Source organism: Suncus etruscus, chromosome 15 (genome assembly GCF_024139225.1).
Source record: "Suncus etruscus isolate mSunEtr1 chromosome 15, mSunEtr1.pri.cur, whole genome shotgun sequence".
In the NCBI taxonomy this organism is placed as follows: Eukaryota; Metazoa; Chordata; class Mammalia; order Eulipotyphla; family Soricidae; genus Suncus; species Suncus etruscus.
In genome coordinates, this window is record NC_064862.1 from 39,991,375 (window position 1) to 40,006,103 (window position 14,729).

Consider the following 14,729-nt stretch of genomic DNA (forward strand, 5'->3'; position numbering starts at 1 on the left):
TCTCTCTCTCTCTCTCTCTCTCTCTCTCTCTCTCTCTCTCTCTCTCTCTCTCTCTCTCTCTCTCTCTCTCACACACACACACACACACACACACACACACCTTCCTTAATTTCTTATCTGGTATTCTGGGATTTATCCTATTTCTCTGTTCCCCTTAATAGCAAAATTCCTCCACTGCCAACAATTTTAATCTGCTGTCTTCAGTTTTTTTTTTCCTACTCTCTCTTGAGCCCACTTTTATTAAGCTTGTTATGTCCTTGAAGACAGTACAAGATCACATACTACCCTGTTTCTAAATCCAGTGGTAAATCTTAGGTTCCTCCTAATTGATCACGCCTTCTTGAGCCCTATTCTCTAACTGGCTTCCCTGTGGTCCTTGTCTCCTGATTCTTCCCCTACTTATCAACTGTGTCACCCTAAATCCTTCTATAATGAGATCTCCTCTTGTCTGGAAGCAAGAGGAGCTTCAAGGCTCACATAGTCATAGGACCCTTTCTTGAGCTGTTCTTTTCATAAGCTAAGTCAACCTCAGTGCTACCTATGAAATTCTCCAGTAAGCAAATCCTATCTGGACCATGCATTTGAAACTCAGAATCATGTATGGGAGCACACTAACATGCCAAGATATATACTTACATTCAAACTTCTTATTCAAAACCAATTTCTCAGCACCAGTGGGTGTGCCAACACCCCTCCAACAACAATAAAACCTCTTTTGTATTTTTCTAGACTATTTGAATTTTTCTCATAACAAAAACAGTTTGCATAAAAATTTTGTTAAATTATTATTTTTTTTGTTTTTTGTTTTGGTTTTTGGGCCACACCCGGCAGCGCTCAGGGGTTACTCCTGGCTGTCTGCTCAGAAATAGCTCCTGGCAGGCACGGGGGACCATATGGGACACCGGGATTCCAACCAACCACCTTTTGTCCTGGATCGGCTGCTTGCAAGGCAAACGCCGCTGTGATATCTCTCCAGGCCCTTGTTAAATTATTTTTAAATAAAAAAAAGATAAGAAAAAGTCCATATAATTTTACCTTTTGTCAATTATATAAATAAATCAATATATATCTTCCATTTCAAACCTCTAGTTAACACTACCAAACTTTTCCCCTGCTTCTGTATCATATATCTAATCATATATCTAATTCCTTTTTAAGTAGATTAAAACCAGGATCATGTCACATATTTTTCTACTTTTCAAAATACTGTAATCATAATTCATCACCTTTTTAGCTTCTGTATAGTATTCATTATAATATGTTTGTGTTACAAGATTTAAGCATCCCCCTGTTAATGGATAGTTAGAGTTCTTATTTTTTTTTTATCACAATGCTATAATAAATGTAGATTCCTCCCACCCTTAAATGGTCAAACTACTATAAGATAATTAGGTGGAACTAAAACCTAATCCATGAATCACTTAAATTATTTTAAATGAAATACCAGATAAGGGGCTGGAAATATAGTTCAGCAGGTAGAGTGTTTCCTTGTATATTGCTGAACCAGGTTCAATCCCTGACACCACATATGGTCCCCTGAGCCCTGCCAAGTAGTGATCTCTGAGTACAGAGCCAAAAGTAAGACCTGAACACAGCCCCAAACCAAAGATAAACACAAAAATATTATAAAAGCCGTAAGATGGGCCCGGAGAGATAGCTCAGTGGCTTTTGCCTTGCAAGCAGCCGATCCAGGACCTAAGGTGGTTGGTTGGAATCCTGGTGTCCCATATGGTCCCCCGTGCCTGCCAGGAGCTATTTCTGAGCAGACAGCCAGGAGTAACCCCTGAGCACAAGCCGGGTGTGACCCAAAAACTTAAAAAAAAAAAACGCCGTAAGATATACAGCCATACAATAATCATTTGCATAAACACACAAGCACTGTTTGAACTTCCGATATGCCTCCTCTCTGATACCATGACATATATTATAAGAGTTTTCATTTATCAACATTTTTTTCCTATCTCAATGCTTTTGTCTTTTATTTCTTTAATCATTAAAAAATGAAGTATCTTCTCTTAAATTTAAGGCTGTTTATATTTCTCTATAAATTGTTTGCTCATTTTTTTTTTTTTTTTTTTGTGGCTTTTGGGTCACACCCGGCAGTGCTCACGGTTTACTTCTGGCTCCATGCTCAGAAATTGCTCCTGGCAGGCACGGGGGACCATATGAAACGCTGGGATTTGAACCGATGACCTTCTGCATGAAAGGCAAACGCCTTACCTCCATGCTATCTCTCCGGCCCCTGTTTGCTCATTTTTTAAATCCGTTACTCTACTAGATTGATTGGAGCAATTTGCTTTCTGATTTGTAGAAACTTTTGACATATTAGCATTATTAATTCATTACTCTTATTTATATTATAATTAGTATCATGGTTTGCCATAGAAAGGTTCACATTTTTAGTAGAAAATACTCTTAATCTTATTTGATTTCTGAGACTTTCCATATCTCAAACTTAAGTAAATACTTTTCTATAAATTATTTAAAATTTTTGGGGTTTGAGATTGGATTTCTTTTCTTTTTTTGCCATATCCAATGGTGCTTAGGGGTTGTTACTGGCAAATTAAGAGAAACTATAGAGAGACTCCTGGGTAGAAACCATAAGCTTTAGCACAGCTATCTCTTCAGCCCTAGAATTTGCTTTTGTTTTGTTTTGTTTTGTTAGTGAGCAAGATACTGTGTTTTAGTTCATTTTGGTATTTTGGGCAACACACAGCACTACTCAGGTGACATGAAAAGAAAGACAGAGGGGAGGGAGGGAGAGAGAGAAAGAGAGAGAGAGAGAGAGAGAGAGAGAGAGAGAGAGAGAGAGAGAAAAGAGAGAGAGAGAGAGAGAGAGAGAGAGAGAGAAGGAGATGTTCAAGAGGGAACATAGGTTTCAGAGGGCAAGGAAGCAAGGATACATGTTTAAGAGTGCACAGTTTTAAGAGAGAAAAGCTACAATTTTCTTTTTATACTTAGATTTTTAATTGACATTGGTTTGCTTTCATGTGTGGTGAGAATATATTTCATTCTTCCAAATGTATTCCAAATACATAGCCAGCTATCCCAACATTTACCAAACAATTCCTTTTATGTATGCATGTGTATATAGACATATATAAGTATATATGTATGGTTGCATGGGTGCATGTATACTTGTACACAAAGCTCTCTGAGACTTGGCTCCCTTCCACTGAGTCAAAAGAAATTCACTCACCTGTCCTTCTTCATCGAAAGCCATGACCACCACAGAAGCTCCAAACTTCTTAATCTTTCTGGCCTTCTCCAGGAAGTCATCCTCTCCTTCCTTCAGACTAATGCTATTGACAATGCACTTCCCTTGGCAGCACTTTAACCCGGCTTCAAGCACAGCAAAATTGGAAGAGTCAATGCACAAGGGTACCTGAGGTCGAAAGAGCAAGGAAACCACATGATGATGATGAGGCAACGCAAACAGGCCTTTGAGGTTCCCATCAAGTCCCTGTTTCTTCATTTTATTTTTTGTTTTTGTTTTTAAGGCCACACCTGATGGTGCTCAGGGGTAGCTTTTGGTCATGCCAGGGGCTTATGTAGTGCTTATAATCAAACACGCAGTCCTTTTGCAATGCAGAGGCTGTACTCCAGCCCACTGAGCTGGCTATTCAGTCCTCCCTGTTTCTTCACTTGAGAAAGAAACAATGGACAAACTGTAGTAATGTGACAGTATTTAATGCACTTGTTTGCTGTGGAAGTTCTTTTTTGGGGGGTCCATATCCAGTGGTGTTCAGGGGTTACTCCTGTCTCTGTACTCAGGTATTATGCCTGGCAGGTTAGGGAAAGCATATGGAATGCCAGGGATTGAATCTGGGTCGGTCACATGCAAGACAAACACCCTACCCACTGTGCTATTGTTACAGCACCTAGTGCACTTGTTTAGACTTAGCATATTTTTAGTTTTATAGGAGAATCCATAAAGAACCAGAAACTTTGTTTTGTTTTGTTTTTGTTTTTTGGGCCACACCCATTTGATGCTCAGGGGTTACTCCTGGCTAAGCGCTCAGAAATCGCCCCTGGCTTGGGGGGACCCTATGGGATGCCAGGGGATTGAATCGCGGTCGGGATCTTTCCTTGGCTAGCGCTTGCAAGGCAGACACCTTACCTCTAGCGCCACCTCGCCAGCCCCAAGAACCAGAAATTGTAAAAGCACGAAGACCACAGCTGAATATCAGAATGAAATCATGAAGGTCAGTTCACTGACTTCAGTACCAGTTTATACTGTCAAATTCCTCAACCCTAAGGCAAAAACCTCAAAGAGCATTCAGACATCTCTGCTCTCACTCTGTTAATGTTTAGCCTCATATCTTTGGTAACGGCCCTCCAGCCAAGTTACTGAATCTTCCCTTTAGACAATCAAGTTTCTACCCTAGTCAAAAATAGTGAATTTTGTTACTAGAAAGGAAAGGTAAATGTCATATTCAAAAATGTACATAACTACTGGGACCAGAGTGACAGAACAGCAGTATGCCTGTATTGCAAGCTGCCAAATCAGGTTTGATCCCTGGCATCCCATATGCCTATATGGTTCCTCAAGCTTGCTAAAAAAGTGATTTCTGAGCTCAAAGTAAACTGAGTGTGACACAAAAACAAACAAAATGCATATAATTGGAAAAAGAAAAAAGAAAAAAAACTGGATTGTACCAATAAGCATAGTATTATTTTTAACATGCTCCATATAGTAACACTTCTGTTCTGGGGTAAAAAGGGACTTTAAAGAGCAAGATATATAAAAAGAAATGCAATGGGGTTGCTTTTCTAGGCTCTATTATTCATTCATACACATAATGACCATGGTAGCCCTATGCTAGACTCATGGGCAAATGGTCAGGCAGGCAGACATGGCCTCAAAACAAAACAAACAAAAATACCTGCTGACATCTGGAAACCCAACTCTGCTGGTATAAATGTGCTGGTTGTATGTGTTTATAACCTTCATCTGGGCTGTACAAAATTTGATCTCAAGTAAACTTCAAAGAAAAATTATTGTAGTCATCATAAAACTAAGTAAATACTCTCAGGCAAACTGATGTATCACTGACTCTGATTTCCCCTTTATCTCTAAATGGGAGTAAACAAACCTCCCTTGTCTGACTTGTGAACTGAGAAAAGAATGGTAACTTTTTAACTGTGAAGGACACAGTGTTACTTAACACATTTCCATTACTTAGTTTTTTGATCACTACAACTTCTTTTTCAATTTCAAAATTTTTTAGTAACTATAATTTTTCTTACTGTACACACACACGCACACGCACACGCACACACACACATGCACAATGTGGTGCTGAAAATAAAATATGCAGACCTTTTGCAATGCAAAGGCTGAGCTCCAGCGTGTGTGTGTGTGTGTGTGTGTATGTGTGTGTGTGTGTGTGTGTGTGTGTGACCCAAAGTTTCACACATGTAAGACTAAATATTTGACCACTAAACTACACTCCCCAACCTTCTTTCTTGTTTTTGACTAATTATTAAGTTTTATTTGAGAAAAATTTTGAACACCTGGAATATAGCATCAAAATGTTTGGGGCCGGAGAGATAGCGTTTGCCTTTCATGCAGAAGGTCATTGGTTTGAATTCCGGCATCCCATATGGTCCCCCGAGCCTGCCAGAGTGATTTCTGAGCATAGAGCCAGAGTAACCCTTGAGCACTGCCGAGTGTGACCCAAACACCAAAAAAAATAAATAAATAAAATATATGGCCAGCATATATATTTTTTAATTTGGAGGACATACCTGGCAGTGATCAAAGATTACTCCTGGCTCTATGCCCAGAGGTCATTCCTGCCAGTGCTCAGGTAACTGGATGGTATTTCAAGGATTGTACCAGGGTAGCTGCATACAAGGTAAATACTCTACCCTACTGTGCTATCACTCTGGCCCCTGACCAGCATAATTTTAACCAGAGCCAGGACCAAACTGACTTAATATTCAATACAGCACCCAACTCAGTGATAAAGTACTGCTTCTACTATAGCTCTTTCTAAACCAGGACAAGCTATTTCATTTCCCTACATTTGAACTTGTCAATATATTTATCACCAGGAGAGTCTTAAGACATAAAGGGTAGAATATATAATTCACTGCTTAATACAAGATTTTTCATTTCAAAGTTGCTGAAGACTAATTTTTTTTCTAAAAATAAAAGGACACTATTATCTCTTATAGTACTAGAAAGTTTCTTTAAAAAAGGAAAAACTTCATGGGGCTGGAGAGATAGCACAGTAGGTAGGGTATTTGCCTTGTAGACAATCGAACCAGGTTCGATCTCCAGCATCCTGAGCCTGCCAGGAGTTATTTCTGAGCACAGAGCCAGGAGTAACACCTAAGCATTGCTGGCTATAGCCAAAAACAAAAACAAAAAACAAAAAAAAAAAAAAAAATAAAGAAAGAAAATGAAAAAAAAACTATTGTCCATTACAAAGCTACTGGTAGACAACATGACATAACTAAAGATTTTAGCACCCATCAAAAATTTGTTTTAAAGAACCAGGGTGAGAGAAAGTACAAGACCCCAGGTTTGATCCCTGCAACCCCTAAGCCAAACCACAACTGATCCTGAATGCAAAGCCTGGAAAAAGCCTTGAGCACCCCCAGGCATGATGCAGCTCATTCCCCCCCCCAAAATAAACACAAAATAAACTTCCATATCTTTAAAGGACAACATAATATCTTTCATAACACCTTGACCTGATCTTGGTTTGTAATTTTCTCATAAAAAGTGTCTTTCTTCTGTACCAAGGATGAATTAACTATGTTCCTTGCCTATAATAAGAACATTACTAAGGACTTGATAGGAACAAGTAAATGTAGCCTTCATTTATATCCCTAATATATATAGAAACCAGAGATAACTCACATCAATTCTTATGGCCAATTCTAGAAATCTTGGAAACAACCAAGCTGAAATTATTTCACTGTCTAAAGTCTAACTTACATTGACAAGTTACCATTAAATGAGAAAACTGTCAGAAAAATCACAGTGACTTTAACATAGGAGACTAGAAAACAATATATACGAACAGATATGGATGGGACAACTGAGAAAGTTAAGTGACTGCATGACATGTAAACATCCTTGATAAAGCAAAAGCTGGTACAACCTTGGCAATATCAGGCTCAGAAGCAATGAAGTTGCAAAATCTGGTCATCGCACTTGTACCATCTAACATGCCGTCATCCATGTTAATATCCAGCACTTGGGCTCCCATTTCCACCTGCACTTTGGCAACACTGAGAGCTTCCTGAGGAAAGAATGTAAGAGAAAGAAGCATTAGAAGAGGGCGACTCCTGGGGATACCTGGAAAAAAACATGCAGGCTGAACCTAGACTTCCTACAGGCAAAACCTGCACCCAAACCATTGAAACTCAGGTTTCTATTGCTTCTTTCTCCTCCTATATTCTCCAAACAAAAATAGGAAATCAGCTAAAGCCATAGGCTTGATGTACAGAGGTTTATGTCCCCACGCCTCCAAATGCACATAGGTAAAACAAGATCAATAGCAGTACTTAGCTCACAGATCTATGAAGACTAAGTATTGTAAAGCATAGTGATTGATGTAATAAAACCTAAATATGGTACATGCATTTGTGAGCTTCTTCCCCAAAAGCTCTCTGCTCTCAGTATCAAATCTAGTCATCTGAGCACTGTTAAGGACATCATAACATAAAAAAAAAATATTGCAGAGCCAGAGAGATCATACAGAGAATAAGGCATTTGTCTTATACATAACCAACCAGGATTCAATCCCAGAATCCCATATGGTCCCCCAAATCCTGTCAAGAGTGATTCCTGAAAGCAAAAGCAAGAAGTAGCTGAGCATCACCAGGAATGGCCCATCTTCTCTCCTCCAAAAAAGAAGAAACACTGAAACTGAAAAAAAATCTTCTGAGACTTTTTTTTATGAAGATTTCAGAAGGAAAATGACATGAACAAAAACAAAGCCACAGAAGCAGTTCTGCTGAAATTATTTAATATCAAGGATGGGAAGGTACTCTGAACCCTAAGTGCAGAGTATGAATGGGTGTCTAAGGAGCTTGGATTTAATCTTATATGTAAAAAGTTACTCCATAAAAGATCCTGATCTGGGGCAGGGCGGTGGCGCTGGAGGTAAGGTGCCTGCCTTACCTGCGCTAGCCTAGGAGACGGACCGCGGTTCGATCCCCCGGCGTCCCATATGGTCCCCCAAGCCAGGAGCGACTTCTGAGCGCATATAGCCAGGAGTAACCCCTGAGCGTCACCGGGTGTGGCCCAAAAACCAAAAAAAAAAAAAAAAAAAAAGATCCTGATCTGAGAAGGACCATAATAAAAGCACATCCAGGAGTCAGAATGATAGCACATAGGGTAGGCAAATGCCCTATCCATATTCAATCCCCAGCATCCCATATGATGCCCTAAGCCTACCTGGAGTGACTTCTGAGTGTAGAGCCAGGAGTAACCCCTGAGTACCGCCAGGTGCTCAAAAAAATTTTTTTAAAAAGGCACATGCCAACAATGAGTACAAGCAGATGAAGAAATAAGGATTAATGGAAGTCTCAGAAACTAATCTTAAACCAAGCCTCATTAGTGTTCAGTGGATGAGGAATACCATAAAGTAGTAAAAAAAAATCATTACAGTAATGTTAACAAAGAATGAACGTGATTAAAATTAAGTCTGATTTTACACTGGTTTCTGTAATATATTTATTTAATCTGTAACCTAAAGGTTATAAAATCTTAAAAATAAGAGAAGTTTCATGCTAAAGCCAATCAATAAAATCCTCATTTAGGTGCTGCAGCAACAATACAGCAAGTAGTAGTGCTTGCCTACATGCAGCCAACCTGAATTTAATGCTCAGCCAGGCATAATTCTTGTGTGCAGAGCCAGGAATAACCCCTAAGCATCTTCAAGTATGGTCTCAAAATCAAAATTAATTAATCAATTAAAAATCTACATTTAGTTGCAAGATGAATAACAGTTTGAAAATTTTAAACTTGGATTATAAGGAAGCTCAATTTCCAGTTTTTTTGAGAAACATCCATAATACCCCTCCTAGGAATATAGCCTAGGAACACAAAAACACAATATAAAAATGCCTTCTGCCAATGTTGAGCACAGCAATATTTACAATAGTCAGCCCAGCAACAGACGAGTGGCTAAAGAATGGTACGAGTGGTACATCTACCCAATGGAATACTATGCAGCTGTTAGGAAGAAATGAAGTCAAAAAAATCTGCTTATACATAGATGTACATGGAGAAATTATGCTAAGTGAAATGAGTCTGAGAAAGAGAACAAACATAAATAATCTCACTCATCTGTGGGGTATAAGGAAAATAAAAGACACTGTGGGGATGATATCCAGAGACAATAAAATAAAGATTAGTAGGATCAGTCCATGGTAGAAAGCTTGCCACAAAGAGGGGAGTGTGCAGTAAGAGTAGAGAAGTGTCTACTATGAAAGTGATAATTGGAACTGATCACACTAGAAAAGAACTGGGTGCTGAAAGGGGATAAAGTGATATGCATGGCATCCCTTCATTAACAGTAGTTCAAAACAGTGTCCAAAAAATAAGACAGAGAGAGAGAGAGGGAGAGCGAGGGAGGGAGAGGGAGAGAGAAAGGAAGGGAGAGGGAGAGGGGAGAGGGAAAGGGAGGGAGAGAGAGGGAGAGGGAGAGAGAGAGAAAGAGAGAGAGAGAGAGAGAGAGAGAGAGAGAGAGAGAGAGAAGTAATATGTGTTCCCCAGAGGAAGGCAAGGGAGGGTGATGGAAGGGCAAAAGTCTTCAGGGAAGGTGAGAGGGAAACTGGGGGCATTATTGGCAGAAAATGTATACTGGTGAAAGTTGTACATTGTACAATCATGATCAACTTTATCTGTAAAAAAATGTATTATGTAACCATGGTGTTTAAATTTAAAAAAATATTTTAAAACTTACTTCACAATACAAAGAGCTAGAACCTGAATCCTCCCCAGGTCATTCCACTTCATACCCCAAATGCAGTACCTTTTGACAAACAGTGGAAACAGCAGCATTGATCTTTCAAAGGCTCATCCTCCTACCAGTTCAGCCAGCTATAAACATACTTTACCATTTTTACAAGCAGCAGTTCTGCTAATTATACAAGCAAAGGCAGATATTTTCATTTACATACTGTCTAGCCAAAAGCATAGAAGATGCCCGAAAGATCTTATTAAAATGCTCACTTCATAGTTTCCTGCCATGATGAGTCTAGCAAACTTCCTAGATCCTGCTACATTGCAGCGTTCTCCAATATTAACAAAGTTGGTGTATGGTCCAATTGTGAAGGGCTCCAGACCTTAAAAGGGGAAGAATTTCTGAAAATATATACACTAACAATGATGCAGGTAGAAAACGATTTCAGAGAAACATTTCAGAAAAGCATACCCAGATAAATATTTCAGAGTTTCAAATTTCTCCAAAGAACTAAATCATCCAGCACTGATTCAGACAAGAAAAATCTATCATTATATCCCTGTGGGGACAAGAGCTTGGAGCAAAAACCCTGAGGCTAGAAACACAATTCCTCCACAACTGCCCGTCAAATATTAGCTTGAAAGTCAGTTGCTGATGTTTATGCCTCACCTGGCGAAATACTTGCACCTCAGTACTTGGGGTCACTCCCAGTGGTGCTGGAGAGTCATGCAGTGCCAGAGGTGAAACCTGGGCCTCTTACATGCAAAACAAGTGTCTTTTATTTGAGCAATGCCAAATTGAAAGAACCAAGACAAAACCCTGGAAGCAGGCATTCCTATGGCACTTTGGGTGGAAATTAAAACTCCCCTGTTAAAGGCCAATCTAAGGGCAAATAATATATACATTAATAATATATTAATATTAATAATATATACATTATTTTAAAATAAAAAGCCACAAAGCATAAAGTATCACCATAGAAAGGCCTTTTAAAACTGCAAAAGTAGTTCTGTAGTCACATTTAAAATAGTGACTTTAAGAGACTAGCTGGATAATTAAAGGCAGGCTCAGGAGAAAGCCTTACATTCAAAACCCTGCCTGACTAAGTATACAACAGGGGTGACTACCCATAGCTCATATCTTTTAATATAAACTAATAAAACAGAATGAAGAAACACATCTATCATAACTTTTTTAAAAATATGAATAAATAACATTGATAAGCATAAAATTAGCACCAACCATCACAGCAATGGATGGATGGATGGATGGATGGATGGATGGATGGATGGATGGAGTGACTATAAAGTAAGGTCCTTTCCTTGCAATGGCCAACCCAGGTTTAATCCCTGATATTCCATATGGCCCCCTGAGAATTGCCAGGAGTAATTTCTGAGTGCACAGTTACCCCTGAGCATCACCAGGTGTGGCCCACAAAACAAAAAATAAAATAAAATTGTGGGGGCTAGACGGGAAGCACCACATATGGTCCCCTGAACGAAGCCAGGAGTGATTCCTAAACATAGAGCTAGTACCACTCAAAAACAAAACAAAAGATAATAGCTAAATGAATTAATAATGGCTTTTTAGCCCATAGCCAAAATACTAAAGAACTATATGAAAGAGAAAATAATAAGTATGAAATGGGTCATTTTAAAACTATTCCAGGTCATTTGTTCAGTGAGAAGAGAATTCTATTTCTTCCCAAATTGGCTAACAATTACCCTTCCTATTGGTAATGAATCTCCCATGCTAATCCTGGGTATCCATAATCTGGAATCAGACTGGGAAGTATGCAGGGCAGTAGGTAAGCACACAGGTCTGCACTCAAGAATCACTCTGGCAGGCTCAGGAGGCCTTATAGGAATAAACCAGGTTGGTCATTTGCAAAGTAAGTGCCCTATCCACTGTGCTATTTCTCTTTTAAGCACTGGCAAAATCCTGTGTTACTGTCCTACAAGTAACACAAGGCTTGATCTCATACAAATGAGAAGCATCTGCAATGAAAAATATACTTTTTGTCAACTCCACAATTTATAAAAAAAAATAACCCACAAGCTTAAATGACTATATTTGATATTAATTTTGTGTTTTTTTTTTTAATTTGAGGATTTTCAAAAGCAATTTAGTGGGGACTGAAGAGATAGTAGTGTGGAGATCACTTGCCTTGCACATGGCTGACCTGGGTTTGATCCCAGAATTCCATATGGTTCCCAAGCCCAAACAAGTATAAGCATAGAGCCAGGTGTAAACATTAAGCCTGCCAGGTGTGGCCCCCAAACCAAAATAAATAAATAAAAGTAATTTAGAAATAGCACATGAAGTTAAAATCAGGGAAAATAAGGCTCCTTTCAGGGCCAGGAAGATGACTCAAAGGAATGCTTTACACATAGAAGCCCAGGGTTCTATCCCAGAACTGCATATATTTACACACTTTGCAAAATTTATTTTCTGCTTGTAGGCCACACCTGGCAGTGTTTAGGGTTTCTACCTGACTGCTCAGGGTTCACTCCTAACTGGCTCAGGGAACCAATATGGGGCCCAGAGAATCAAACTTGGGTCAGCCACATGAAAGGCAAGTGCTTTACCTGCTATACCATCACTCTGGCCATATACTTGCCAAAAATTCTATTTAAATGGTTCTCTTCTTGTTTCAATTATGACAAAGATTGCTAATTTTAATTGTTTGTCCTTATTGGAAAACAATGAAAAGCTTTCAGATGTAATGGTGAGGGGCTGGAGAAAGTACAGGATAGTTAAGACACTAGCCTTCTATGCATTCAATGTCTTTGGATCCCAGGGGCACTACAAACGGTATCCTGAGCACCACGGAGCAAACCCGAGCACAGCCCAGGTATAGTCCAGCCCTACCCACCTCCAAAAAAAAAAAAATCTAAAGATGAAAGTGTGAATGTTCTCTTTATGGGACCCTCTCTTTTCTTTCCTAAATAAAACTATTTTCCCACAAATAGGAACCCTAAATTTCCTACACATCACTCTCTTATGAAAGTCACGTTTTGGGGGGTAAGAGGTGTGATGTCTTTATGACTTACCAGACAGTAACATATGCCCTTCAAAAACAGTGGCAGGTGGAATTCTAGGCTTGTGGCTTTTCACAGCCTCAGCAATTTCCCTGAATTAAAAAGAAAAACACTGTTATCTATTAATTAAAAAAACTAATTTAATTAAGCCTATTAAGTCTATTTAACATAATCATACTCCTAGCAAATGTGCAGCAGTGATTATGCCTTTTCATTTTCTCAGCAATGCAGAACCAAATCTATAAACTTTTTCTGTATCTGCTGCTCTGACTTATGTATTACACAAGTATCTTCATCTAAAAAGATGAAACTAACTCTAAGCACTGCTGGATGTGGCTCCAATCATCCCTAGCAAAAAATTACTCCCCAATTTGTTTTGTTCTGGGGCTATATTTTGCAATGCTCAGGACTTATACCTGGATCAGCCACATGCAAAGCAAGCACCTTAACTACTGTGGCATCTCTCTGGTTCCACTCTTAAGATTACTTTTAAGTATTCATACTCATTTTAACCATTAAGCATTAATGAATTATGGTGCTGATTAACCTGGAAGGTTGATTTGATCAGCTAGCTATTGCACTAAACTTATCAGATCATTAAACGCCCTCGTCCTACAAAATTAGTATTGGAAGAGGAAAACATTTTAAGTAAAATAAGCCAGAAGGAGAAAGACAAATAATAGATGATCTCATCCATAGGTAGTACCAAAAGAAAGAAAACAAGGGAACAGAACATGTCCAAATTAGTATTAACATATGGCTATCAATATAAAAACAGTATGCATATGCACACATATATAAGAGAAAGTCTATATATACAGACCAAAGTATTGGCAAAGCTAGTTTCCTTTAGCTTATAGATAGCTGCTTTTCTTACATCTGTCTTCATATAGTTCATAACTCTATGGATGTCAAATATTAATCTCTTCATAAAAGAAAACAGAGTCCAATTAGATTAATCTACCCTGAAAATTGCCCTTTCCTTAAATACCTCTAGGAAGGCCCTATCCCCCACAAAAAAGGTCACAGTCAAAGGAGTTTGGTGTTAGTATATATATATATATATATATATATATATATATATATATATATATATATGGCATAAGAAAGTATAAAAACTTCATTCCAGAGCTGAAGTGATAATGGGTAAGGCACTTGCCCAGCTTTCGTTGGGTCAATCCAAGTTAGATCTCTGGCATTCCATATGGTTATTCAAGCACTGCAAGAATTGATTTTTGAGTACAGTGCTCAGTAAACCCTGAAAATCACTGGGTATGTCCCCAAAACAAAAACTTCATACCTCACAAAAGGCAAACTATTTAGAAGTGATTATTACCTGATATGATCTGGTGTGGTACCACAGCATCCACCAACTATATTGACCAAGCCATCCATAGCAAAGTTCTGCATTTAAGAAAAGATAACTTATCAGGAAATTCGTTTGAATTTTAAACTACAACTACCAATTCAGCAGAAAATCAAAACAACATTTCCTGAATAACTAGTTTTACATAAAAAGCTAGAGAGCATATTTACCTCTAGATATGAAGTTTTCAAGTACTTTGACAGAAATTCAAAACAAGGAACAGGTCAGCTCTATAAAATTCTTCATATTGTTTAAAATGCAACTGGGTAATTTATCTGCCTATTTGATCACAACAAGGATTTTTGTAAGCCTATATACTGAGTTGAATAAAACTAAGTTGCATAATACAGTTTCAAATAATGCATAAGTTATCAGAGTTTAAACTTTAAT

The 14,729-nt window shown here is 38.5% G+C and overlaps 1 protein-coding gene across 1 annotated transcript in view; it reads right to left on the reverse strand.

The window, feature by feature from the left end:
• Nucleotides 1-14,729, reverse strand: part of MTR (5-methyltetrahydrofolate-homocysteine methyltransferase) — a 118,794-nt gene that overhangs the window by 71,750 nt on the left and 32,315 nt on the right. The window contains 5 exon segments of the mRNA XM_049789038.1: nt 3,200-3,385; nt 7,119-7,259; nt 10,202-10,314; nt 12,986-13,065; nt 14,310-14,377. Of these exon segments, the coding sequence (XP_049644995.1) occupies nt 3,200-3,385; nt 7,119-7,259; nt 10,202-10,314; nt 12,986-13,065; nt 14,310-14,377 (588 nt within the window).